General features: G+C 43.2%; 1 protein-coding gene and 1 non-coding gene across 4 annotated transcripts; one reads left to right on the forward strand and one right to left on the reverse strand.

Moving 5' to 3' along the window:
• Positions 1–27,694, forward strand: LOC103001152 (zinc finger protein 558-like). 3 transcript variants are annotated; one of them, XM_007169013.2, is made up of 7 exons: positions 1–164; positions 6,857–6,965; positions 19,126–19,214; positions 19,749–19,875; positions 20,679–20,762; positions 21,676–21,758; positions 22,250–27,694. In XM_007169013.2, exons 3-7 carry the CDS (start codon positions 19,167–19,169, stop codon positions 22,865–22,867), a joined length of 960 nt encoding a protein of 319 aa, XP_007169075.1. In that variant the 5' UTR covers positions 1–164; positions 6,857–6,965; positions 19,126–19,166; the 3' UTR covers positions 22,868–27,694. The 3 variants fall into 3 exon arrangements, with proteins under 3 accessions (XP_007169075.1, XP_057397477.1, XP_007169076.1); XM_007169014.2 differs by lacking the exon at positions 1–164 and adding an exon at positions 3,777–3,976; XM_057541494.1 differs by lacking the exon at positions 19,126–19,214.
• On the reverse strand, positions 18,781–18,853 carry TRNAK-UUU (transfer RNA lysine (anticodon UUU)). The gene has a single exon. It is a non-coding gene; the product is annotated as a tRNA-Lys (tRNA).

Below are 27,694 nucleotides of genomic sequence, written 5' to 3' on the forward strand. Positions count from 1 at the left end.
GCGTTGACCTTCCGTCCTCGTGTCCTTTCGTTCTCTTAACCTGGGCATTTCGTCGGTTTTTCGGGTGAGAGGTGCCGGTGAGATTTAATCAAGGAGGTCCTTTTCTGTCCTCCTTGTACAAGAGAATTTTACCTGTGACTTTTGCTTTTCTGAGCGGCATTGAGGTGAGGTTTTAAGATAAACTGTTTTTCAGTTATTTATGTTTGACAAATTCGTTTGGGAAAATACTTTCGGGATTCTAGGGTGAGTGTAAATAAGCAAGTGTAATAAAGAAAATAAAACGAAAGAGGAGAAGTGAAAACGTAAATAACAGGTCTTACAATTAAAATAAGATTATTCAGCTCTTAAGTCAACTCCAGCTCTCCTCCAGAGGCTGTGATCCCCGCAGAGTTTAAAAATATAAGGATCTCTTATATTGATATTATTAAAAGGGATTTTGGTGCCATATATTTGTAGTTAAAGCGTGATAGGAATCCAAAGTATAAGTGAAATACGTGAGATTGTATTTCTTAAAAACATAAAGACTCTCCAGAAAAAGGGAGGAAGCAGCTTTCCTAATATTAGTCGCAGAAAATGGAATTTACTAACCTTAAACGAGATGTGGTTTGACCAAGTGGGGTTTTTTCAGGGAAGTTAAAAACTCATGGGTGAGAAATTGGAAGAAAAATAACTCTGGAGGAAATTCAGCAACATAGGCTCCTTGTTTCTGAAAATGTTTCTCACACCTTACCTTTTTCATGAGAATTTTTCTTAAAAGTTTCAGAAATAACACGGGTGGTTTATATTGTGGACAGGCATTTAAGTTAATTCCTGTGTTAATGTTTGTATTGTATCTCTAGTGGATGTGTGCACCTTCTCAATCTAGCTATAACTGAACATTTTCCAGGGCACTCAGCAAAACTCATTGGGTGCCAGATATGAACCAGACCTAGGTCGATGCGTGGGCACAGGGACAATAAAAAATGCACTGGTGCTGTCCCCACAGAGTAGGCTATTTAGAGCAGAAACATTGAAAACTGACTTGGGGGCCTGTAACAGAAGAACTTTAAGAACTGAAAGGTAAGTAGGACAGAGCTAGGCAGAGGCTGTGGAAGGAGGGGTTTTTTTTTTTATGTTTAATGATTTATTTATTTATTTATTTTTATAACATCTTTATTGGAGTATAATTGGTTTACAATGGTGTGTTAGTTTCTGCTTTATAACAAAGTGAATCAGTTATACATATACATATGTTCCCATATCTCTTCCCTCTTGTGTCTCCCTCCCTCCCACCCTCCCTATCCCACCCCTCTAGGAGGTCACAAAGCACCGAGCTGATCTCCCTGTGCTATGCGGCTGCTTCCCACTAGCTATCTATTTTACATTTGGTAGTGTATATATGTCCATGCCACTCTCTCACCCTGTCACATCTTACCCCTCCCCCTCCCCATAGAAAGTGCAGAATCCCAGAAGCAGGACAGAGCCTGGTGTGTTGCCTGAATGGAGGAAAGAGAGACCTGACCTGGGAAGTAGAGAATGATGAGAGAGGGAAGCAGTGTTTACCTGAAATCTGGGTTCACCTCTTGGTGGGTGTCGAGCCAAAAGACACAACCAAGCCAAAGAGCAAGAGAGGGAAGGATATATTACTTGCAGCAAGTAAGGAGTACACTGCGATCCTTCTCAATGCAGTGTCTCCTTGAACAGCAAAATTGGGGAAGTTTTAAGCTAAGGGTACATGCATACTCATGAAGGGGCTCGAGCAGAAGAGAATTCAGCATAGAACTGGGTCAAAGGTTGCCAGAATCCAAGCTTTAGTTGATTGAAGTCACGGGGGTCAGAAAAGGTCAACATCGACTTTCCTTCGGTTCCGACCTGTCTGAGGTCTCAGCATGTAGTTACCTAGGTGATTGTTATGTATATCCCTTGAGGAGGAATTAGGACTCCGTTTTATAGCTGAACTATTATTTCTTGACTACCTTTCCTTTGTTCTTGCATTCCCTCACTTCCCTTAAGATCATTAATTACTGAGACCTGTTCAAGGGCAAGCTTATGTCAAGAACGCCATTCCTGGTTCTCTGTCTCTCTGGGGACACCCCCTTGCCCCCACCCTATCTGCTTACAGCAGGACTAGTTGGGACTTTAAGGAAATTGGAATTTATTGAAGAGTTTGAAGCAGGGATGTGATTTGATTCCGTTTGTGATTTAGCTAGAACATTCTAGCTCCTGGATTGCGAATAGACTTCAGGAAGCACTAGAGAAGGCATGGTGGCAAGAGAATAAGTCTAGGGATAGAAAAGAAGCAAAAGGATTTGAAAGAAGTGTAGGAAGTGGCATTAGAGGATTGGGTCGCTCCTTCATTTACTCAGTCATTTATTTACGAAAGGATGAAGAACACTTACTATGTGCTTGTGCTAGAATCGTGGATGGAGTCCAAGCAACAAACACGTACATGAATAAAATATACAGTACTGTTCTCATAATTACAAGGGAGATTGAGAAAAACTGACAGCTGTTGAAATTGCACTGCATAGAAAACCAGTGGAGCAATTAAAGAGATTTGATGGCCGAGCTACGAAAAATAAGTTCCCCATGAAGATTCCTCCCAGGAAATGTATCAGTGTTATATCTCCAGCATGTGTGTTTATAAACAAAAGACCAGAAGGTCTGTGGTCCATCCTGCAGCCACCCCAGGGCCTCTCCTGAGCACTCAGCCAGCCAGTGCGGCCACCCCTACCCAGCGCACCAAAGGAGGTCCCGTCCAGACGGACTGGTCCTGTGAGATTCTTCTCCATTGCTGATGTGGGGAACCTCCACCCAACGTAATTTGGCCCTCAGGGCTGAGGAGAGCCAGGATCCCTTCTTTCTTTTCCTCTGGGCTCCAGCCTTCCGTCCACCTCTCCCTGGGGGCTGGACTCTCCCTAATGATACCTAATGATACAAATTGGGTCCCTCGTAGAGGGAAAGGAGAAAATTTTTGGATGGAGAAGGTCAGGTGGCTCAGAGGCTGTCGCAGAAGGCTTTCCGAGAGAGGGTGTTGGCAGAAAACCTTGCAGGCTGGGATCAGGGACACCTGGGGATGGAGGGAAGGGGCGTGGAGGTTGGAGGGGAAGGTGTTGCGGGCTGGAGGTCATTTCCTGCTTGGAAAGGCCGGGGGTGGGGGGAGTGGAAGTTCTACATTGCCAGCAGATAGCTTAGGGGTAGATCTGAGATTTAGAAGGACCAATGGCAGTGCTTTGGGCCAGGGTATTTGGAGGGTCTTATGTTTAAATAACCCTGAGGTTTGAGGATGGTAAGCACAGTGAAAATGTAAAACTGGCCAAACAGCATAGACTTGCCAAAGTGCCTGACCAGTGAGCTGGGTTCCTTGATCACTATTATGAAGTTTGAGAGAGGTTCCCCAGGGAGGGATAATCTTTTTTCCTTAATTAATCAATTAATTAATTGATTCCTTATGTTTCTTTAATCAATTTATTTATTTTTGGCTGCGTTGGGTCTTCGTTGCTGCGCGCAGGGGCTACTCTTCGTTGCAGTGCGCGGACCTCTCACTATGGTGGCTTCTCTTGTTGCGGAGCACAGGCTCTAGGTGCGCAGGCTTCAGTAGTTGTGGCTCGCGGGCTCTAGAGCGCAGGCTCAGTAGTTGTGGTGCACGGGCTTAGTTGCTCCGTGGCATGTGGGATCTTCCCAGACCAGGGAACCCGTGTCCCCTGCATTGGCAGGCGGATTCTTAACCACTGCGCAACCAGGGAAGTCCTGGGATAATCTTTTCCAACAAAATTTTAGCCACAGAAGCAGCAGTGACCTGTCTACAGGGGAAAGCTTTGGTCCAGTGAGAAAACATACAGACCATGACTAAAACGTATTTATAGCCGTGAGATGGGAGCAGCTGCGTGAAATCCACTTGCCAAACCTCAAATGACCCATCAGGCAATTCAAAATGTCCAGGGACAGCGTGAATGGGTTTCCCTGCATTGTACTTTGGACAGGAGGGGCACGCAAGGTAGGTGGTCTTTGTAGGCTTCTTACTATTTCCCCACCAATAGTGGTTCTTTTTTTTTTTTTTTTTTTTTATATATAAATTTATTTATTTAGTTAGTTTTGGCTCTGTTGGGTCTTCGTTTCTGTGCGAGGGCTTTCTCTAGTTGTGGCAAGCGGGGGCCACTCTTCATCGCGGTGCGCGGGCCTCTCACTATCGCGGCCTCTCTTGTTGCGGAGCACAGGCTCCAGACGCGCAGGCTCAGTAGTTGTGGCTCACGGGCCTAGTTGCTCCGTGGCATGTGGGATCTTCCCAGACCAGGGCTCGAACCCGTGTCCCCTGCATTGGCAGGCTGACTCGCAACCACTGCGCCACCAGGGAAGCCCCAATAGTGGTTCTTGAATGCTCTCATTTTGTCAGTGGACCAGAACGACAGGAATGCGAATCTTAGAATTTCTAGTAGGACCAGTTATTTGGCCCAAACCGGAGTTCTTTCTTTTTATTGAACCAACAGTTACTAGGTCAATATATATATATTTTTTCCTTTTCTGGAGCCAATTGTTGGGCATTTCTAGTCAGTTTTTCTAAATTGTTATCTTGGGGAGTGTCCCTTTGGACCATGACTGAGGTTTGGCCATTGGTTCCTTTGAGAGCAGTGTTTTGGGAGGAAATAGAAATGAGGTGGTTTCCTTTACCCTCTAGGGAGCCAAACTTGGAATGCCCAGCATCTTAATAATAGCCAAGGTGGCGGGCAAGAGTAGGGCTTCCTCCCAGGAAAATAGCATCCACCTGCTAAAACTTTTGGCCTTAAAGGGATATAAAGTCTCCAAAGAAAAACTGCAGTTTGCTCAAACTCAGGTTTGATATTTAGGGCTCCCGATCTCGGAAGAAGGACTACATTTGGATGCAGATAGGCTTCGTGGCATCCTGAACTTCCCGAAACCTAAGACTAAGAGCCAGTTAGGAGGTTTTCTCGGGCCAGCCGGCTACTGTCGAAATTTGGATTCAAAATTTCTCTTATGGCTCAGCCCCTATAACACTTTATTGAAAACCTGCAAACCTGACCCCATTAACTGGGGAGATCAAGATGACCCAGCTTTTGAAGCCTTAAAGAAAAGCTTGGACATCCTAATCATCAGCTTCCCTTTTTCCTCTTTGTATGTGAGAAGGAAGGGAATGCCCTTGGAGTACTCATCCAAAACAATGGGGACCATCACTGACCATGGGGTATTATAGCCAGCAGCTGGACTCTGGCATGGGCTAGTCCCCTTGCATGAGAGCCATTCCTGTCACTGCCCTTCTGGCTAAAGCCACTAAAGAGATGATCATGGGATCCCCTTTAACCATCTTTGTACCCCATGCAGTCAAAGCCCTCTTAATTTCTTGTCACACCTCAGCACTTTCCAATCAGCCGCCTCACCTCTAATGAAATCCTTTTGCTAATCGCTCCTCACAAAACTCTCACATTGTACTCACCTCAACCCTGCTACTCTTCTCCCCTCCTTCACTGACGAAATCCCTCACAACCGCCTAACCCTGACAGATCACCTTTTGACTCCGCATAATAATTTACGGGAGACTCCTCCAACCAATGCAGATTTTTCAAGGTTTACCCATGGTTCTTATTTAAAGGGAGAAAATGGTAAATATTGTGCTGGGTAAATATTGCAACTCCTTTTGATATCCTTGAGGCAGCACCTATATCTATGGCTACTTTGGTCCACCAGCCTGAATTATATGCTTTTGCTCTGGCTTGTACTTTATCTGAGGGCAAAACCGCAAACATTTATACCGATGGAGTAGCCTTTGGAGTAGCGCATGGCTTTGGGGTGCTGTGGAAGCAATGAGGTTTCCTTACCTCTAATGGGGAAAAGGTGAAAAATGGCTCTTATCTTCAATCCAAAATGGATAGATATTTGGATGTATATATATTATGTATGTAATAGATCTAAATAGAGTTTGTGTGTTTGTGTCTGTGAAAGTTTTGAGTGTTCATTGTACAGAATTTGAACAAGGAGAGTATGCATGATCACCTGTGCCACAAACGTTCCCTTCCACTGTCTCCATGGGAGGAGGGCCTAATGAACTGGGGGCACGGGGCCCATTCCCCCCCTGCCCCCCAAGTGGCAACAGCTGGGCTGTGCTGGCGGACTCCAGAGGCAGCTGCTTGTCGCTGTGGCTAGGAGGACACCCACACACCTGTGGACTCCCAGGCATCTCGCTCTAGTCCCACCTGGGGCACGTGGGCTTCCCTCTGCCGGCACCACTTTATTTATTTACATATTTATTTACACAGGGACAAACCTCTGTTGGTCACTTTGAACCTGGCACAGCGCCCACTTCAGGGGACAAGATAGACTTGTGAGTGGCATTGAAATACTTATTAAAAATGTCACATATAACATTACAATTGGTTTTTGTAACTTTTGTATGTTTTGTATCCTATAAAAATTTTTTAAATTAAAAAAGCTATTTAGGGGCTTCCCTGGTGGCGCAGTGGTTGAGAATCTGCCTGCCAATGCAGGGGACACGGGTTCGAGCACTGGTCTGGGAAGATCCCACATGCCGCGGAGCAACAGGGCCCGTGAGCCACAATTACTGAGCCTGCGCGTCTGGAGCCTGTGCTCCGCAACAAGAGAGGCCGCGATAGTGAGAGGCCCGCACACCGCGATGAAGAGTGGCCCCCACTTGCCGCAACTAGAGAAAGCCCTCGCCCAGAGACGAAAACCCAACACAGCCATAAATAAATAAATTAATTAATTAAAAAAAAAAAGCTATTTAAGTGGGATAATTGACCTGTATACGCTTTTGGATTTTTTATGCATACTGCATTCATCTGTGAATAATGATGGATGTGTTTTTCCCTTTCCAGTCCTCAAAGTATTCTTTTCTTTGCTTTTTCAGCTTTACTGCCCTGATGGGGACCTCCAGTACCATCATGACATAAAGTGGTGACAGCTGCCATCCTTGTCTTTCTTCGGACTTCAAAGGGAAATTTTTCAACTTTTCACCAGTAAGTTATGGCTCCTTTTTTTGTTTTCATTTGGAAAACATTTTAAGCTTACAGAATAAAAAATTGTAAGAACAGGACAGTGAAATCCCATTTGCTCTTTGTCTAGATTCAGCATTTGTTAACATTTTGCCACATTTTTTTTTATCTCTCTCTATACATGTAATAATTATCAATACTATCTTTTTTGAACCATTTGAGAGTAAGTTGCAGAAATAACCCTTCACCTCTAAAGATCTCAGCATGTGTCTCTTAAAAACATTCTCTTTTGTAACCTCAGTTCAGTTACCACATTCTGGAAGGTGTAGGTTTTTATTTATTTTTTAATTTTTTAATTTAATTTTATTATTTTTTAGAGGACCCCTGCCCATTTCTTTGTTTATTTATTTGTTTGTTTTCCCCCAAATTTTAAAAATGGCTTTTAAAAATTGAGGCAAAATTTACCAAAAATGAAATACACAGATCTTAAGTGAACAATTTCAAGAGGTTTGCCAAATATGTACATCTGAATAACCAACATCCCAATCAAGGATACGAGTTTCCCATCACCCCAGAAAGTTCCGGGTGCCCCTTCCCAGACAGTCTCCAACTCTAAGAGCTGCTACTTTGTGATTCCTATCACCAGACATTATTTTTTCATGTCCTTGAACTGTATATAATTGGAATTACATAAACTGATGGAATTATATAACTGAAATAGAATTATATATTAATTATAACATAATTACATTTATATTACTAATAATATATCATATGAAATACTGTTATATTATTAATAATATAATATTGTATAATACAAAATGATAAACTATAATTCATTAATAATATACCTGATAATAGGACTAAAGATGCTAAGTAACAGCATGATTGATAATATAATTTAAATCATATAAATTATAAATTCTATAAACTATAATATAAATAATTTATTTTTTATTTTTATTTTTAAATTTTTATTTATTTATTAATTTAAAAAATAATTTATTTTTTATTTATTTATTTTTGGCTGCATTGGGTCTTCGTTGCTGCACGCGGGCTTTCTACAGTTGCAGTGAGAAGGGGCTACTCTTCCTTGCGGTGCTCAGCCTTCTCATTGCGGTGGCTTCTCTTGTTGCGGAGCACGGGGCTGTAGGTGTGTGGGCTTCAGTAGCTGCGGCACGCAGCCTCAGTAGTTGCGGCGCACGGGCTTAGTTGCTCCGTGGCATGTGGGATCTTCCCGGACCAGAGATTGAACCCGTGTCCCCTGCATTGGCAGGCGGATTCTTAACCACTGCGCCACCAGGGAAGCCCTATTAATTTTTTTTATTGGAGTATAATTGCTTTACAATGTTGTGTTAGTTTCTGCTGTACAATAAAGGGAATCAGCTATTTGTATATCTATATCCCCTCCTTCTTGGACCTCTCTCCCACCCCCACCACACCCCCCTCGTCCCACCCATCTAGGTTGTCACAGAGCACTGAGCTGAGCTCCCTGTGCTATACAGCAGGTTCCCACTAGCTATCTATTTTACACACGGTAGTGTATTTATGTCAAACCTAATCTCCCAATTTGTCCCACCCTCCCCTTCCCCCGCTGTGTCCACATGTCCGTTCTGTATGTCTGTGTCTCTATTCCTACCCTGCATATAGGTTCATCTGTACCCTTCTTTTTAGATTCCATATGTATGCATTAATATACGATATTTGTTTTTCTCTTTCTGGCTTACTTCACTCTGTATGACAGATTCTAGGTCCATCCGCATCTCTACAAATGACCCAATTTCATTCCTTTTTATGGCTAATATTCTATTGTATATATGTACCACATCTTCTTTATCCATTCATCTGTTGTTGGACATTTAGGTTGTTTCCATGTCCTGGCTATTGTAAATAGTGCTGCAGTGAACACTGGGGTACATGTGTCCTTCTGAATTATGGTTATCTCAGGGTAGATGCCCAGTAGTGGGATTGCTGGGTCATATGGTAGTTCTATTTTTAGTCTTTTAAGGAACCTCCATACTGTTCTCCATAGTGGCTGTATCAATTTACATTCCCACCAACAGTGCAAGAGGGTTCCCTTTTCTCCACACCCCCTCCAGCATTTATTGTTTGCAGATTTTTTGATGATGGCCATTCTGATCATTGAGTCAGTGATACCCCACTGTAGTTTGATTAGCATTTCTCTAATAATTAGTGATGTTGAGCATCTTTTCATGTGCCTCTTGGCCATCTGTATGTTTTCTTTGGTGAAATGTCTGTTTAGGTCTTCCATCCATTTTTTAATTGGGTTGTTTGTTTTTTTGATATTGAGTTCAAGGTGTAGGTTTTAAAAAAACTCTTCCGATGAGCCTGTTACCTTCTTTTTTATTTATTTTTTAATATTTATTTATTTGGCTGCACCGGGTCTTAGCTGTGGCACGTGGGATCTTCATTACTGCATGCAAGATCTTCATTGCAGCATGTGGGATCTTTTCTTTTTTATTTGCGGCACACGGGCTCTTAGGAGCGCAGAGTCTTAACCACTGGACTGCCAGGGAAGTTCCCCTTTTCCTTTTTCTTTTTATTTTTTTAAATACAAGGCCATCATCAGCTGTTTGGGTGAAACATGATGACTGTCATGAAATTTTTTTTTTTTTTTTTTTGGCTGTGTTGGGTCTTCTCTTCTGTGCGAGGGCTTTCTCTAGTTGTGGCAAGCGGGGGCCGCTCTTCATCACGGTGCGCAGACCTCTCACTATCGTGGCCTCTCTCGTTGCGGAGCACAGGCTCCAGACGCGCAGGCTCAGTAGTTGTGGCTCATGGGCCTAGTTGCTCCGCGGCATGTGGGATCTTCCCAGACCAGGGCTCGAACCCGTGTCCCCTGCATTAGCAGGCAGATTCTCAACCACTGCACCACCAGGGAAACCCCCCCTTTTCTTATTTGTTAACTTTTTTTTTTTTTTTGGCCGCGCCGCTTGGCCTGTGGGATCTTAGTTTCCCGACTAGGATCGAACCCTGCAGTGGAAGCGAGGAATCTTAACCACTGGACCATCAGGGAGGTCCTGACATTTTTTTTTTGGCATTGAATAGATAGTGATTTTATCAAATATGTTTACTGGGGGCTTCCCTGGTGGTGCAGTGGTTAAGGATATGCCTGCCAACACGGGTTCAAGCCCTGGGCCGGGAAGACCCCACATGCCACGGAGCAACTAAACCCATGCACCACAACTACTGAAGCCCGAGCGCCTAGAGCCCGTGCTCCGCAACAAGTGAAGCCACAGCAATGAGAAGTCTGCGCACCGCAACAAAGAGTAGCCCCCGCTCACCACAACTAGAGAAACCCTGCGCGCAGCAACAAAGACCCAACGCAGCCAAAAATTTAATTAATTAATTAATTTTTTAAAAATATGTTTTCTGAATCTATTGAGATGATCATACAGTTTTTCTCCTTCAATCTATTAATGTTGTAAATTCCATGAATTGGTTTTTTAAAAAATGTTAAACCTGACTTGGATCCCTGTGTGGTTGTGGTAGATTTTATTTATTTATTTATTTATTTATCTATTTATTTATTTATCTATTTATCTATTTATCTATTGATTGATTGATTGATTGATTGGCACCACATGGCTTGTGGGATCTTAGTTCCCCCACCAGGGATTGAACCTGTGCCCCCTGCAGTGGAAGCGCAGAGTCCTAACCACTGGACCGCCAGGGAATTCCCTTTATTTTTATTTTCATTTATACATTTTTTTTATTTATACATTTTAAACTTTTTTTTACATGTTACATTTATTTACACATTTTATCTATACATTTTTTATTTGTATTATTTATTATTTATAAATATATTTTACATTTTTTATATTTTACATTTATTTATAAATTTTTTATTTATACATTTTACTAATGTACATTCAGTGTGCTGATACCTTCTCTCTGCTGTTTGCATTTATGCTCATGAATGAGATGGGCTCCTTATTATTATCTGGTGTATCCTTGACTTATGGAACTTTTCACTGTCAGCGTGGGTTTGGGGAATCCATGGGTAGGACTCTTTTATGACCTGGTGGAAGCTGAGTTTTTCCGAAGGTAGCGTGAATATGCTCATGCCAGTTCCCTGCTGGAGATGTTTTGGACCACAGAGGTATTGTGAATTTGGCCTGATACCTACGGGAAGTGGACTTGTGTTTGCAAATTCTCAGGAGAGAGTTTTGCCCCCAAAACCCAGCACCGAGACCAGAAGGACCCTGGTCTGCCCCCTGGTCATTCTTCAGCAAGCATTCATGCCAGGGAGGGCTGGGTAGGTGTGTGGAAGGCTGCTTGGAGCCAGATGTGGGAGGGTCTTCCCTGTTGTGATTGGAGGAGGTATTCTAGAAGTTCTCAAGTCCTTAAGGGAAGGGACATAATCAGATCTGTGGGCTTTTTTCCTCCCCAAGAGAATTCTGTCGACTTCATGGAGCATTGTTAACTCTTAGACATAGAGGTAAAAGGGGGCAGAGGAACCAGTCTGGAAAACATTGGAATCTTCCAGGTGGGACATGCTACAGGCCACAACTTGGGCACATTACATGCAACTTACAATAATGTTGCCTTACAGTGCACAATAATGTTTGCTTCACACTATTTCTAACGATAAAATAATGTAAACGGATGCGTTTCATGAAGCTAAATAGTTGTTTGATTAAAAAGGCTCTTCCAGAAAGACAAATACCATATGATATCTCTTATATGTGGAATCTAAAATATGACACAAATGAACCTATCTACGAAACAGGAACAGACTCACAGACATAGAGAACAGGCTTGTGGTTGCCAAGCGGAAGGGGAGATGAGGGAGGGATGGATTGGGAGTTTGGGGTTAGCAGATGCAAACTAGTATATGTAGAATGGATGAACAACAAGGTCCTACTGTATAGCACAGGGAACTATATTCAATATCCTGTGATAAACCATAATGGAAAAGAATATAAAAAAGAATACGTACATGTATAACTGAATCACTTTGCTGTATAGCAGAAATGAACACAACATTGTAAATCAACTATACTTCAATAAAATAAATTTTTTTTAAAAAAAGCTCTTCTTTTGGTTGCCAAGGCTCCAAGTGGACGGCACTTGGTGTGTGCATGTAGGTGAGAGAGCAAAAGTCCCTTTGATCCATGAGATTAGCTGTGTGCAGGGGTGATGGTTCAGCTACATACGTCATTTTTTAAAAAAATATTTATTTATTTTAGCTGTGCTGGGTCTTAGTTGCGGCACGTGGGATCTTTAGTTGCGGCATGCAGACTTAGTTGCAGCATGTGGACTTCTTAGTTGCAGCCTGCGGACTCTTAGTTTCGCCATGCAGACTCTTAGTTGCGGCATGCACGCAGGATCTAGTTCCCGGACTTGATGGGCTCGAACCCCGGCCCCCTGCATTGGGAGCGTGGAGTCTTACCCACTGGACCACCAGGGAAGTCCCCATACATCATTTTTGTTTGTACTTGACAGTTTAATTTTTCTCAGTTACACAGGTAATGTGTGGATATGTTGTTTAACATTAAAATAATTCAGGAAACTGTAGAGTAAAAATGTCAACATTTCCCTTCATGTTTCCCCTGCCGAGTGCACATGAAACAGTGTCATGTTCTTCTCCAGAGGGCCCCAGTGTTACCAATGTAGGTATGTCTTCGCAGTTTTTTTTTTAAATTGTAGTAAACTATATGTAACATAAAATTTACCTTTTAACCTTTTTTGAGGGTACTTTTCAGTAGCACTAAGTACATAATACATTGTTGTGCGGTCAATCACCGCCATCCATCTCCAGAACTTTTTCATTTTCCCAACCTGAAACTGTCCCCATTAAACAATAACTTCCCAGAACCGTAACTCCCAGTCCCTGGCACCCTCTGTTTTACTTTCTTTCTCTATGAAGTTGACTGTTACCTACATACCTCAGATAAGTGGAATCATACAACATTTGTCCTTTTGTGTCCAGCTTATTTCACTTAACATAATGTATTCAAAATTCTTCCACGTTGTAGCACGTGTCAGAATTTCATTCCTTTGTAAGGGTGAATAATATTCCATTGTAAGTATACACATTTTGTTTATCCATTCATCTGTTGATGGACATTTGGGCTGTTTCTATCTTTCATCTATTGTGAATAATGCTGCTATGAATATTAGTGTGCAAATATCTGTTCGGCTTTGTTTTCAATTCTTTTGGGTGTGTATACCCAGAAATAGAATTGCTGGATCTCTGTTAAGGTAACTCTGGTTAAGGGTTTTGAGGAACCGCCACACTTTTCTACAGTGGCTGCATCATTTCACATTCCCACAAGGGTTCCAGTTTCTCCACTTCCTCTCCAACACTTGTTATTTCATTTCTCCTTTCTCTCTTTCCCTCTTTCCCCCTTCCTCTTTCCCTCCCTCCCTCCCTTCCTCCCTCACGCCATCCTAACGGGTATGAAGTGGTATCTCATGATGGTTCTGATTTGCATTTTCCTAATGATTACTGATGTTGAGCATCTTTTTGTGCGTTTATTGGCCATTTATATATTATCTTTGGAGAAATGTTTATTCAAAGCCTTTGCCTCGGGGCTTCCCTGGTGGCGCAGTGGTTAAGAATCTGCCTGCCAATGTAGGGGACCCAGGTTTGAGCCCTGGTCCGGGAAGATCCCACATGCCGCTGAGCAACTAAGCCCGTGTGCCACAACTACTGAGCCTGTGCTCTAGAGCCCGTGCGCCACAACTACTGAACCTGTGCTCTAGAGCCCGTGAGCCACAACTACTGAGCCTGCGTGCCACAACTACCAAAGCTCGTGCGCCTAGAGCCCGTGCACCGCAAGGAAGAGTAGCCCCAGCTTGCCGCCGCTAAAGAAAGCCCGCCCGCAGCAACGAAGACCCAACACAGCCAAAAATAAATAAATAAATTTATATTGAAAAAAAAAGCTTTCGCCTCGCAGTCATTTTCAATACACATATATTTTATAAATTATGTAAATGTATTTATACTTTGTCTTCAGATCTGTGTCAGTTGTTTGGTTTTGTTTTAAACACTGTAATCATATCCCATATACAAATATATGATAATTCTTTAGCCCCTTGCTATACTGTAACGGGATGTTTTGGTTGGTTCTAGTTTTTACCCATTATAAACAGTTTGTAGTAAACAAGCTTGAACACACACACATCTATTTTATCTGTCTATATCGGCACAGCTGCCAGGGTTCCTCTTGTTTACAGTCCTACAAGTTGCTGGTTTGAAGGCATAGGGATATTTAAACTTTTTATACACATGGATTCCAAATATCCCCAGCACAGCCCCAGCTGCCACGGGCCCCTGGTCATCTTTTGTCACCTGTGGCTATACAGTTTGTCTACTGGGTGCTGAGGGCAGATGGCTGCCCGAACCTGGAGCCCAGATAAGACATCCCTGGAAGCCCTCTCTCAGCCTGCTGGTCCACCACACCCCCATCGTTCCCACGAGCCTAAGAATAGGCCTTGATATCCTTCTTGCAAAAAAAGCCTCTGCTCTATCAAGCCTCTTTCTGAGGGAGTCTGCCTTGTGGGAGTGGCCCTGCTCCACGAGGAAATTTCCTTTCCTTCCTGAAACCTCCAGCTGGCAGCCCCCTCATCTTTTGCCAAGGAGTGGGGAGAGAGTGGTCAGAGGGATAGATGCCCGCACCCTCTGAGCTCCTGAGTTCCCTAGTGCCTGAGCTTTCATGGCATATACCCCTTTTAGTTTGATGGGAAAATATTTGCTATTTGTTAAATATATATGTGTAGAGTATTTATGATATATACATCATTATTAATTTGCAGGGTATACAAAATATATATTTTTTTGTCTCTGCCACACCTCACCTTGAACAAACCTGCCCCTCCTTAATCTTTCCCTCTCAAGCAATGGCCATTATTTACCCAGTTTATTAGTACTGTAAGGAGAGACTTGCTAATGACCCAACACTCCCGCCCCAGGGTCAGGCTTTTCTTTGATCAGAAAGAGTAAACAAGGCTGGGAAGTGAGATCCCAGAGGACAGCTGTTTTCCGGGCTCAAGGGTGGGCCAGAGTTCAGTGGCCCAGGGGCATGGTGGGAGGTGGGTGGGTGGAGAGAAGCCTGATTGAAGTTTGGTGAAGCTTTGTCCAGGTTGTTGGGGGTGGGGGGGACAGACAGTTTAGCTACTCATTCATGAGACAAATATGGGGAATTCGGACAGTCTCTGCCTGGTCTTGTCATAGGTAAACAAAGGGGTCATCCTTGGGTCTTACCTAAGTTGTGTGGGGAAGGGTGTTTCATTGCAGGGCACAAAGGGTTGGGGGGATTTCTTACCCACTGCTGTTTTCTTTTTCTTCTTCTTTTTTTTTTTTTTTTTAAGTATTTTTATTTTATTTATTTTTTTGGCTGTGCTGTGTGGCATTGGGATCTTAGGTCCCTGACCAGGGATTGAACCCGTGCCCCCTGCATTGGGAACACGGAGTCTTAACCACTGGACCACCAGGGAAGTCCCATTGCTGTTTTCTAGGACCACAGGGCTCAGGTATAAAGTTCAACACTGTCAGAAATTCCCTGGTGGTCCAGTGGTTGGGACTCAGCACTTTCACTGCCATGGGCCTGGGTTCAATCCCTGGTCGGGGAACTAAGATCCCGCAAGCCATTTGGTGTGGCCCTCTCCGCCCGCCAAAAAAAAAAAAGTTCAACATTGTCAGTATAAAGGATCCAGTGATCCTCCTTGGTTTCTCTACCTTCTGTTATTGGCTTTGGGTTTCCCCCATGCCCCTTCCACCCCAGTCTAATTCCCTAGCAAATCCTTTGATGTTTCCTCTGATATGTACACCATACTAATCACCTAGAATCGTCTCTGCTGCTCCTGGCCTCTTCCAAGGTGTCCTGGGCCCTGCTGCTGCCCCTCACCAGCCGCCTGCTTCTATCCTTGCCCTCCCCAGTTCTGTCCTGTGAACAGCAGCCAAAGTGATCTTAAAAAAATATAAATAGGGACAGAACACTCTTCGTGCAAAACTTCCGATAAGCTAGTCATGAGGTGTAAATCCATATGCTCCTTTGCCCTCGTCTTGACTCAGTTTCTGGTCCCTCTGCCCCCCTTCCCCCCACTTTCCTCCCCAGACACCCCAGTCAGCAAGCTCTACCCACTCCCACGTGGGCATTCTTTTTATTTTTTTGTTTCTATTTCATTTATTTCTGCTCTGATCTTTATGATTTTTTTCCTTCTACTAACTTTGGGTTTTGTTTGTTCTTCTTTCTGTGGTTCCTTTAGGTGTAAGGTTAGATTGTTTATTTGAGATTTTTCTTGTTTCTTGAGGTAGGCTTGTATTGCTATAAACTTCCCTCTTAGAACTGCTTTGCTGCATCCCATAGGTTTTGGATCGTCGTGTTTTTGTTGTGATTTGTCTTTAGGTATTTTTTGATTTCCTCTTTGATTTCTGCAGTGATCTCTTGGTTATTTAGTAACATATTGTTTAGCCTCCATGTGTTTGTCCTTTTTATGTTTTTTCCCCTGTAACTGATTTCTAATCTCATAGCGTTGTGGTCAGAAAAAAATGCTTGATATGATGTCAATTTTCTTAAATTTACTGAGGCTTGATTTGTGACCCAAAATGTGATCTATCCTGGAGAATGTTCCGTGTGCACTTGAGAAGAAAGTGTAATCTGCTCTTTTTGGATGGAATGTGCTATAAATATCAATTAAATCTATCTGGTCTATTGTGTCATTTAAAGCTTGTGTTTCCTTATTTATTTTCATTTTGGATGATCTGTCCATTGGTGTAAGTGAGGTGTTAAAGTCCCCCACTATTATTGTGTTACTGTCGATTTCCTCTGTTACAGCTGTCAGCAGTTGCCTTATGTATTGAGGTGCTCCTATGTTGGGTGCATATATATTTATTAATTGTTATATCTTCTTGGATTGATCCCTTGATCATTATTATGTAGTGTCCTTCCTTGTCTCATAACATTCTTTATTTTAAAGTCTATTTTATCTGATGTGAGTATTGCTACTACAGCTTTCTTTTGATTTCCATTTGCATGGATTATCTTTTTCCATCCCCTCACTTTCAGTCTGTATATGTCCCTTGTAGACAGCATATAATGGGTCTTGTTTTTGTATCCATTCAACGAGCCTGTGTCTTTTGGTTGGACGATTTAATCCATTCACATTTGAGGTAATTATCAATATGTATGTTCCTATTACAATTTTCTTAATTGTTATGGGTTTGTTTTTGTAGGTCCTTTTCTTCTCTTGTGTTTCCCACTTAGAGAAGTTCCTTTAGCATTTGTTGTAGAGCTGGTTTGGTGGTGCTGAATTCTCTTAGCTTTTGCTTGTCTGTAAAGCTTTTGATTTCTCCATCAAATCTGAATGAGATCCTTGCCGGGTAGAGAGAGTAATCTTGGTTGTAGGTTCTTCCCTTTCATCACTTTAAATATATCATGCCACTCCGTTCTTGCTTGTAGAATTTCTGCTGAGAAATCAGCTGTTAACCTTATGGGAGTTCCCTTGTATGTTATTTGTCGTTTTTCCCTTGTTGCTTTCAATAATTTTTCTTTGTCTTTAATTTTTGTCAATTTTATTACAATGTGTCTCGGCATGTTTCTCCTTGGGTTTATCCTGCCTGAGACTCTCTGCACTTCCTGGACTTGGGTGGCTATTTCCTTTCCCATGTTAGGGAAGTTTTCGACTATACTCTCTTCAAATATTTTCTCAGGTCCTTTCTCTCTCTCTTCTCCCTCTGGGACCCCTATAATGCGAATGTTGTTGTGTTTAATGTTGTCGCAGAGGTCTCGTAGGCTGTCTTCATTTCTTTTCATTCTTTTTTCTTTATTCTGTTCCATGGCAGTGAATTCCACCATTCTGTCTTACAGGTCATTTATCTGTTCTTCTGCCTCAGTTATTCTGCAATTGATTCCTTCTAGTGTATTTTTCATTTCAGTTATTGTATTGTTCACCTCTGTTTGTTTGTTCTTTAATTCTTCTAGGTCTTTGTTAAACATTTCTTGCCGGGCTTCCCTGGTGGCACAGTGGTTAAGAATCCACCTGCCAATGCAGGGGACACGGGTTCAAGCCCTGGTCCGGGAAGATCCCACATGCCGCGGAGCAACTAAGCCCGTGTGCCACAACTACTGAAGCCCGCGTGCCTAGAGCCCGTGCTCCACAACGAGAGAAGCCACCACAATGAGAAGCCTGCACACTGCAATTAAGAGGGGCACCCACTCGCCACAACTAGAGAAAGCCCACGTGCAGCCACAAAGACCCAACACAGCCAAAAATAAATAAACTTTAAAAAAAAAAACAAAAAAAAACATTTCTTGCATCTTCTCGATCTTTGCCTCCATTCTTTTCCCGAGGTCCTGTATCATCTTCACTATCATTATTCTGAATTATTTTTCTGGGAGATTGCCTATCTCCACTTCATTTAGTTGTTTTTCTGGGGTTTTATCTTGTTCCTTCATCTGGTACATAGCCCGCTGCCTTTTCATCTTGTCTATCTTTCTGTGAATGTGGTTTTTGTTCCACAGGCTGCAGGATTTTAGTTCTTCTTGCTTCTGCTGTCTGCCCTCTCCCACATGGGCCTTCTTCCCCCTTGAGCCCCCTCCCAGAGGTAGATCATGCCCTGGCCACTATTTTCCTGAGACCCTCTTCCTCCAGGGCTTCCAAAGGCCAGGACAAGGTGGGAGTGAGTCCTAGGAGCCCCTGAGTCTGCTTGTATCAGGGTCGGTGCCTTTTAGGGTTTGAGATACTTGGGGGATAATATTGCATTATTCCTTGTTTCCTCCCTCCCTCCCACCCTCCCTTCCTCTCTCTCTTTCTTCCTCCCTTTCTTTCTGTCTTTTTTTGCCAGGCTGCACAGCTTGTGGTATCTTAGTTCCCCGACCAGGGGTTGAACCCGGGCCCTCGGCAGTAAAAGCGCAGAGTCCTAACCACTGGACCACCAGGGAATTCCCCTCCTTGTTTTCGACTTACACGACTTGCCAAACTGTTCTGAAGCTTGAGTACCCTCAACAGTCACAGGAGTTTACTAGCCTTCCCCACGGGCAGCAAGGCCCAATTGTGAGAGAGACAGGACCTCCCTGGCCTTTTAGGAAATCTGCCTGCCGGTGGGTGGGCTTGTGCTTTGCTTCTTGCAAGGTCTTGTGAAGCAGCGTCCAGGCTTGTGCGGGGTGGAATCTAGGCATGGCCCATCTCTCATGGCCCCTCTCTTGTCCTCTAGCTGTGCCTGCTCAAGACCCCACCTGTCGCCAGGAGGGGAACATGGAGGAGGAAGGGGTGGCTCCAGAGCTGCTGACCACCTGGTCACAGGTAACCAGGTGTCCCCCTGTGTCCAACGTGGCATCTCCCTTCCCTGAGTGTGGGTGGCCTGGAGCCTCAAACCCCACCGGGACTTGTCCCCATGCTTCCTCTAATTGTGGCTAAGGGACTTCCCAGAGAATGCTCTCATTGCCTCAGTATTTATGAATTTTTTTCAGTATACTCACTTGTGGGCTGTGACAGAAAACCAAGAAAGGCTATGAGACCACTTTGTCTCAGGAACTCTTGGGGACATCACTCATTCATTTACTAAGTATTCCTCGCAGGCGGCTAGGAGCTCAGTGCTGTGTGGCGCCTGAGTGAGGGGACCCAGGCTGGATGGGTTCACAGTCTCGTTGGAAAGTTCAACTGTTCACTGAAGAACTAATACACCTATGGGGCCGGATGGGATTGCTGAGGGCGAGCTCGCCTTCCTGTCTGAACTTCCCAAGCGTCAGTCCCAAGGCAATGTCCTCCTCACACCCTGCCCTCCTGGGACACTGTTGGAGATGAGCCTTAGCTGAGCCCGAATGTGTGATGTTTCAGGACCCGGTGACCTTCCAGGAAGTAGCGGTGGACTTCTCCCAGGAGGAGTGGGCCCTGCTGGCCCCCGCTCAGAAAATCCTGTACCGAGACGTGATGCTGGAGAACTACAGGAACCTGGCCTCCGTGGGTGAGTGAGGTCGGCCTCATCTCTTCATTCATTGGTTTTTGCTGCAAACCTTTCTCCAGCACCTGCTATGTTTCAGGAACTGTTCTTGCTCTTGGGAAGAGAGTGACACAGAAAGAGATGTGGCCCACCCTTAAGAAGTGACATTGTAGGGAATTCCCTGGCGGTCCAGTGGTTAGGACTCTGTGCTTTCACTGCCAAGGGCCTGGGTTCGATCCCTGGTCGGGGAACTAAGATCCTGGAAGCCTCATGACACGGTCCCCCAGCCCCAAAAAAAGAAGTGGCATTGTAGAGTGGGGGTGAGCACACTTTTCCTTAAGGGGCCAGAGAGGAAATATTTTCAGCTTAGTGGGCCCTCGGGTCTCTTGCAACTCCTCAATGCTGCCACTGTAGTGCCGAAGCCACCGCAGATGGTACATAAACAAATGTACCATCTGCGGGGTGTGTTCCAATAAAATTTGACTTTCAGAAGCAGGTGGTTAACCCCTGGGCTGCAGTCACCAGCCCCTAGTCTAGTGTCTCCCTCTTGAGAGTGAAGATTCATCCATTACACTGACTTAGTTTTCTTCATGATTGGAAGCTTCCATGCTCCTGAAGTGTGTCTCTGAGCTTGGGTCTGAGGATCCCTGATCCCTGTAGGGCATGATGGGTAGTTAAGAGTTTGGGGTCCTGAGTACCATCATGTTACTGCTCGTGGGTTCACACATGCCCATTTGCCGAAAGTGTCGGCCCTACTCTGGGTGGGGGGAGCTCCTGTTTTCGTCCCTGCACTGCCCCCACCTCATGTGTCTTTCCCCACGTTCCAGGGTATCATCTCCGTAAACCCAGCCTGCTCACCCAGGAGGAGCTGAGGACCAAGAAGAGGAGAATTTTCCAAGACACCTGTGCAGGTGAGCCCTGGGAAAAAGGAGCCCTTTTTAGGGAGTTTCTCAAATGTCATCTTTGTCTAAGAAATTATCTCCGGCCACTTGGGGCGAGTTTCCTCTCGAAGCTTCTGCTTCCCTTCCTCTCCTTTCCTTCTCTCTTTTCTTTCTTCCCACCTATTTTTTTAATTGAAGTATAGTTGATTCACAATATTGTATTAGTTTCAGGTGTACAGCAGTGATTTGGTTATACATATATGTATATATCTATATTCTTTTTTGTGTTTCAATTCTTTTCCATTATAGGTTATTACAAGATGCCGAATATAGTTCCCTGTGCTGTGCAGTGAATCCTTGTTGTTTCTCCCACGTCTGCTCTTAGAAAAAGCTCTGTTCTGCTTTCTCTTTTTTTTTTTTAAATTAATTTTTATTGGGGTATAGTTGATTTACAATGTTGTGTTGGTCTCTGTTGTACAGCAAAGTGAATCAGTTATACATATACATATATCCACTCTTTTTTAGATTCTTTTCCCATATAGGTCATTACAGAGTACTGAGTACTGCTTCCTCTTTCCAGAACATTTCCAGGTGTGCTACTTGCCCATTTTCCCACTGTCTTCACCCTTTGCTTGCATGATATAGTGCCCTCTCTCAGACTATTAGCAGCCGTCTCATTTGTAACAAAATTGTTTCTTAGCCAGTCACTTGCCATTTCCACCCCTTGTTCACATCCTTGTCAAATTCTACACATTGCTGAAATCCTTGGAGTCTGTCTTTAACTGCTGGTGCATTCTTTCCCATCACATTGCCTTCTCATGTTTAGGGTCAGTATATGAAAAAATCTATGTGGGCCTGGCTTTTTTTTTTTTTTTTAAATCACCTTTATCTCACCATTTATTTCTCCAAGAACTTAAGTGTTTTTTCCTCCGATTCATTTCAGACCAGAATTCTCAGCTTAAAACCAAAGAGACCACTGCCAAGCAGAATAAAGTTTGGGAAAAACCATTTACCAGCAGGAAAGCGGTAAGGCTCACGAGGGCTCATTGCTGGTTCTCTGCAGGAGAGAATTGCCATGAGATAGAACAGCACAACAACCTGGCGAGACATGGGGCCAGTCAGTGGCCTTCACCCAAGAGAAGTCGTGTCTCAGGAGAGAGTCTTGGGGTATCATGAATTTGGGGAACATTCTAAACTGATTTCCATATTGATTCATAGGGAGGTCCCACAAGTAAGCAGGTCCATAAATAAGACTTAGAATTGACACAGAGTTCAGTTTTTGTTTTAAACAACTATCAGAAAAAAATTCTGTACCTAAGAAGCCTTATGAATGTGGCCATGATGGAACCTTGTGGCCGAGGATTCCCTCTACTCAATTTGTGTGCTCTGAAAGTGGTAGCAACTTGTAAGGTAGGAATCTGCCTTCTTTACTGTACACACTTTCTATGGGGGAGAATTCCTACGAGTGCAATGAAAGTGAGAAAACCTTTAGTTACCACTTATCCCTTAATCAACAGGCACCAACTCAACCTGGAGAGAAACCCCATGAACAGAGTCTGTGTGGAAAAGCCATCAGAAGGAATCCTGACCTTATTTTGCCCAAGAGGAATTACACAGGAATGAAACGCAGCGAACGTAAAGAACATGGGAAAGCGTTTAGTTATCCATCATCCCTTGGGATCCACATGCAATCTCACGCTGGTGAGAAACCCTACGAATGTTCTCAGTGTGGGAAAGCTTTCAGTCGCTGCTCGTCTCTTAGGACACACGAGCAAACTCACACTGGAGAGAAACCACGTAAGTGTACCCAGTGTGGGAAATTCTTGAGATCCGGCTCGAGCCTCGCCATACACAAGAGGATGCACACCTGGGAGAAACCATACGAATGCAGTGACTGTGGCAAGGCCTTCATCAGGAGCAGTGACCTGACTATGCATAAGAGAGTACACACCGGGGAGAAACGCCATGTGTGCAGTGACTGCAGCAAAACCTTTAGCAGGAAGTTCCATCTGACGGTGCACATGAGAACCCATACTGGGGTGAAGCCCCGCCAATTCAGTGACTGCGGAAAAGCCTTCGATAGGAGTTGTAAAGCGACTGCCCACAAGAGGGTACACACAGGGGGGAAGATGTAGCAGTGCAACGACTGTGGGGAACTTTCCAGTAGTCACTCATCACATAGGAAACATGTGAGAACTCACAGTAAAGACAAGTGTAGGAGTGCAAGCAGGGAAAGCCTCATCCATCTCACATGAGAGCAACTCTGTGAATATCTTCAGTATGGGGAAGTCTTCTGCTGGGACTTAAACTACTGCACAAGGAAATTCAGAGTGGCAGAGAAACCGTATAAATGTGAAGAAAGTGGGATTGCTTTTATCAGTGCCCTATCCTGAGGTTGGAAATCTAGCTCATTAATTTTCAGTCCGTGTTTTTGAATATAAGCATTTAAGGCCATAGATATCCCTCTAACTACCCCATTTGGCTATATTACATGAGTTTTGAGCTAAGGTTTTTTTTGTTTTTTTTTTTAAATTTATTTATTTATTATTTTGGCTGCGTTGGGTCCTCGTTGCTGTGCGTGGGCTTTCTCTAGTTGCGGCGAGCGGGGGCTACTCCTCGTTGCAGTGCACGGGCTTCTCTTGTTGCCGAGCACAGGCTCTAGAGCGCGCGGGCCTCAGCAGATGCGGCGCATGGGCTCAGTAGTTGTGGCTCGCAGGGTCTAGGGGCATGGGTTTAGTTGCTCCGCGGCATGTGGGATCCTCCCGGACCAGGGATTGAACCCGCGTCCCCCGCATTGGCAGGCGGACTCCTAACCACTGCGCCACCAGGGAAGCCCCGAGCTAAGGTTTTTAAAATTTTGGTTTAGTTCTAAATATCATCTGATATCTCTGTTAGATCTATTTTAACTCACAGTGTCACGTTACTTTTTAAGCCTGTCAAGATGCTACTTCATTTGAATTTCACCCAAACTCTCTCCTTCCCCCAAATCCTATAATATCCATGTGTCTTCCTTGGTTTGGTGGGACACCCCGAGGTTCCTCACGTATGTGGTCTACCTGGTTGCAACAAGCTGGTAAACCTGACTTTGTCAGACTATAGGTTTTGTCCCTGGTGGTCTTTGGCTGATTGTGTTGGGACAGTAACCTGTACTCGTAAATACTACAGGTCTCTCATCTTGTAAAATGTTTCTAAAATATCCTTCTAAAATGTCTTCTAAAATATTTTCCTATCCATTATTGGTTTTTATATGTGGTGTCAGGAGGGGCCCAATTTAATTTTTCCCCTACAGAACTGATTTTCCTAGAACTCTAATCAGAAAGCCAGGTCCCATAAGTTGTTTGTGTGTGTGTTTTTGTGTTTCTGGGCCTTCCATGCAGTTCTGGTCAGGTTATTAGTCCTGCATCAATATAGCACCATCTTTAATAACGTTATGCCTAATTTTTTTAATATCTGAGAGGCAGGTTCCTACAACTTGTTCTTCTTCAAGAGTGGCATGTCTCTTCTGTGCCTTTTATGTCTCCGTATAAGCTTGGAGAATTTCACAAAAAATCACATTGGTATCATGCCTGGAATTGCATTGAATCAGTACTGGTGGAATCAACATCTTTATGTTATTAAATCTTTCAGGCCATGAACTCAGTATCTGCATTTATTGAGGCATTCTTTAGTATCTTTTAGTAAAGTTTTATATATTTTCCTATGAAGGTCTGGCACATTTAGTGTCAGATGTCTTCCTAGGCACTTCATATTTTATCACATTTTATCATTCTAAATGCTAATATATTAAAAATGTAATTTTTCTTTGTAAACATATATTCTTAATGTTTTTGAATGCTAGAGATAAATGTTTATTAAGAATTCTACTAAATTTTGTTCAACATTTCCGAATAGACTTGTAAACATAGTACTTTCCTTTTCAACGGGCAGTACTTTGAAAAGCCAAAATACAGTAAGAGAACACAATGTGAATCAACGTTAGTTCAAAATCTTTACATCTTTAACCACGTAATTTATGTTCAAAGTCAGTAGATGAACTCCAGGAAATGGAAGTGTGTGCTGATTGATGAATCACAGTATTTTATAGTTAAATATCTTTGTTCTTTTTATATACCCTATTTCCATGAACAAAAAAGAAATCTTTAAATACAGTTTTCATGTAGGCAATCGTTTCTTTGAATCTCTCTTAAAAACGATGTTTAATTTTATAATTCTGTCTCATAACTTACTTTCCACGTAAAATGCACCATTTGAAATGTATAGGTTGGTGAGCTTTGACCAGTGTATACACCCCTATAATCACTACCCCAATCAGGATATAAAATATTTCCATCACCCCAGAAAGCATAACATACTGATTTTGCCCAACATTAACAAAGCTGTAAACTGTGGAAATGGAAATGCTTTTGTCTTCCAGAATAGAAGCAGCAATTTGACAGGAGAAAAGAAGGTGGTGGGGTGAGGGGATTCCCTGGCAGTCCAGTGGTTAGGACTCCTAGCTTCCACTGCAGGGGGCCCAGGTTCCATCCCTGGTCTGGGAACTAAGATCCTGCAAGCCGCCTAGCGGCCAAAAAACAAAACAAAACAAAACAAAACCAACCTGACATTAAGCCTGGGCAGTTTAACCCTAGCAAACAGCCTAGTAGGCATGTAAGCTGTTTTCCCTCTTCACGCATGCCCACATCACATGATCTGGTAGGTCAGTTTCCTTCCCAGTGCTCCAATCAAGAGCTTTGTACAGAACTCTAAACACCTTAAAGCAGTTGCATTGGGGGTTAATTTGCAGGGCAGATTTACTGTTCTAGGTCAGGTCAGCCTGATATACTTTTCTTAGCCCTCCAAAACAGTAGTTTAACTCTGTATTTTGTGCAGATTTTTAAACTTAATATTTAAGACAGGGGTCTGCAAGCTTTTTCGATAAACGGAGAGATAGTAAGTATTTTAGGCTTGGTGGGCCAGATGGTCTCTGTTGCAACTACTCAGCTCTGCCGTGTGGCACAAAAGTGGCCACAGAAAATACATAAATAAATGGGTGTGGGTGTACACCAACATAATTGTATTTACAGAAACAGAAGACACGCTGGCCGATCCTTCTTTTAAGGCAAAGAGTTTCCATTAAGAAAGTGGAGAGGGACTTCCCTGGTGGCGCAGTGATTAAAACTCTGTGCTCCCAATTCAGGGGGCCCAGGTTCGATCCCACGTGCATGCCGCAACTAAGAGTTCACATGCCACAACTAAGGAGCCCATGTGCTGCAACTAAGGAGTTGGCAAGGCACAACTAAGACCCAGCACAACTGAATAAATAAATAAATAAGTGGAGAAAGGAGGCTCATGTTTTCCAAAAGCACTTCACCTTATTGGCTTTTTTTTTTTTTTTTTTTTTAAACACATGTACAACTTTGAAGTATGGACACTGGATCCTCAATATTTAAAAAATCTGGAATTCCTTGGCCGTCCAGTTGTTAGGACTTGGTGCTCTCACTGCAGGGGCCTTGGTTGGGGAACTAAGATCCCACAAGCTGCAGCAGCACAGCCAAAAGGAAAAAAAAATCTAAAAAATAATAATTCCTATTGACAAACATGGATCTTGAGGGAAAAGGGGAACCAGGGAAATGCAGCTTCCAAAATTCAGGAAACATACATTGCTGCTGGGAACGTAAAATGATGTGGTCATAATGAAAAACCATTTGACCCCAAGAGAAATAAAAAGATATGTCCACACAAAGAGTTGCACACAAATGTTCATAACATGTTTCATAATAGCCAAAAAGGGAAACCCCAAAAGTTTCCCTTTTGGGAACTGGAGAATGGATAAACAAAATGTAGTTATCCATACAGTGAAATATTATTTGGTGATAAAAAGAAATGAAGTCCTGATACACGCTGCAACATGGATGAACCTTGCAAAACATGATGCTCAGTGAATGCAACCAGTCACAAAGGACCACAGACCGTATGATCCCATTTGTGACATATGCAGAATAGGCAAAGCCATAGAAACAGAAAGTAGGTTATTTCTGGTGGGGGAACCCGATTAACTAAGCAGGCATAAGGGATCTTATTGGGTTGATGGAAATGTTCTACAACCGGTTCATGTTGATACTTGCACAACGCTATACGTCAACTAAAAATCATTTGAACTGTACATTTCAAATGGGTGAGTTTTACGGTATGTAAGTTATATCTCACTAAAGCTGTTATAAAAGGTGCTTCCATTATGCATTCTTTTTGATACATCTAGCCACAGTCTCCATTGTGGCAGGATATACCCATAATACTCAGTTTTGAAGTCATCCTTGGAATTGTGGCGTTCCTCATAGATGCCAGTCTCAGTCTGTTTTCTCAAAAGCTAGCATCCAGTTAATGAATCCTTTTTGGACTGAATGATCTAAAGAGCGTAACACTTTAACTCATTTATCGGGGGTTCAGGTGGGGTATTTATTTATCTCGGCAATGTCATCTTCTCTTTCAGGGCCTTCCTCTTTTCACTCCGTAGTTTCCATGCTGCACTTTTTAATTTGGTTCTTTTCCTTGTGTTCTTTAGAAGTCTGTTTGGACATTTTGTGAGACGTGGAATGGTTTCCTTTCCTAGGCTCTGAATACTTTAAACTATATCAGGGTATAAGGTTTCTGGAGAAGGCCTAGAGGTATATGTCTCTTGCTGGTCCTCATAGAGAATTTTCTTTGTGTGTTGAGTTTGACTGTAGCAAAGTTACTACACTTCTATCTAATAACTGATGCATAGATCTTTTGTGGATTTCTATAGATAATCATATCTATAAATACAGACAGATTTCCTTTGCTCCTTTTTAATCCTTACAACTTTCTTAAGCTTTTATTGCCTGTCTCTGGCTGGGGCTTGAACCATTATGACTAGGAGTGGTCTTATGCATCCGTGTCTTTTTCCTGATCTTAAAGGGCATTCTTTTCCTATTTTATCTTTTAAGTGTGGTGTCTGCTGTAAC

Source organism: Balaenoptera acutorostrata, chromosome 2 (assembly GCF_949987535.1).
Source record: "Balaenoptera acutorostrata chromosome 2, mBalAcu1.1, whole genome shotgun sequence".
In the NCBI taxonomy this organism is placed as follows: Eukaryota; Metazoa; Chordata; class Mammalia; order Artiodactyla; family Balaenopteridae; genus Balaenoptera; species Balaenoptera acutorostrata.

What these genes read in the sequence shown, in the direction of transcription:
- LOC103001152 (XM_007169013.2), top strand. Translation starts at nt 19,167, where the DNA reads ATGGAGGAGGAAGGGGTGGCTCCAGAGCTGCTGACCACCTGGTCACAG. An exon ending in TTTCCAAGACACCTGTGCAG is followed by an intron (nt 20,763 to 21,675) that starts GTGAGCCCTGGG and finishes GATTCATTTCAG; the next exon opens with ACCAGAATTCTCAGCTTAAA. An exon ending in CATTTACCAGCAGGAAAGCG is followed by an intron (nt 21,759 to 22,249) that starts GTAAGGCTCACG and finishes CTTAATCAACAG; the next exon opens with GCACCAACTCAACCTGGAGA.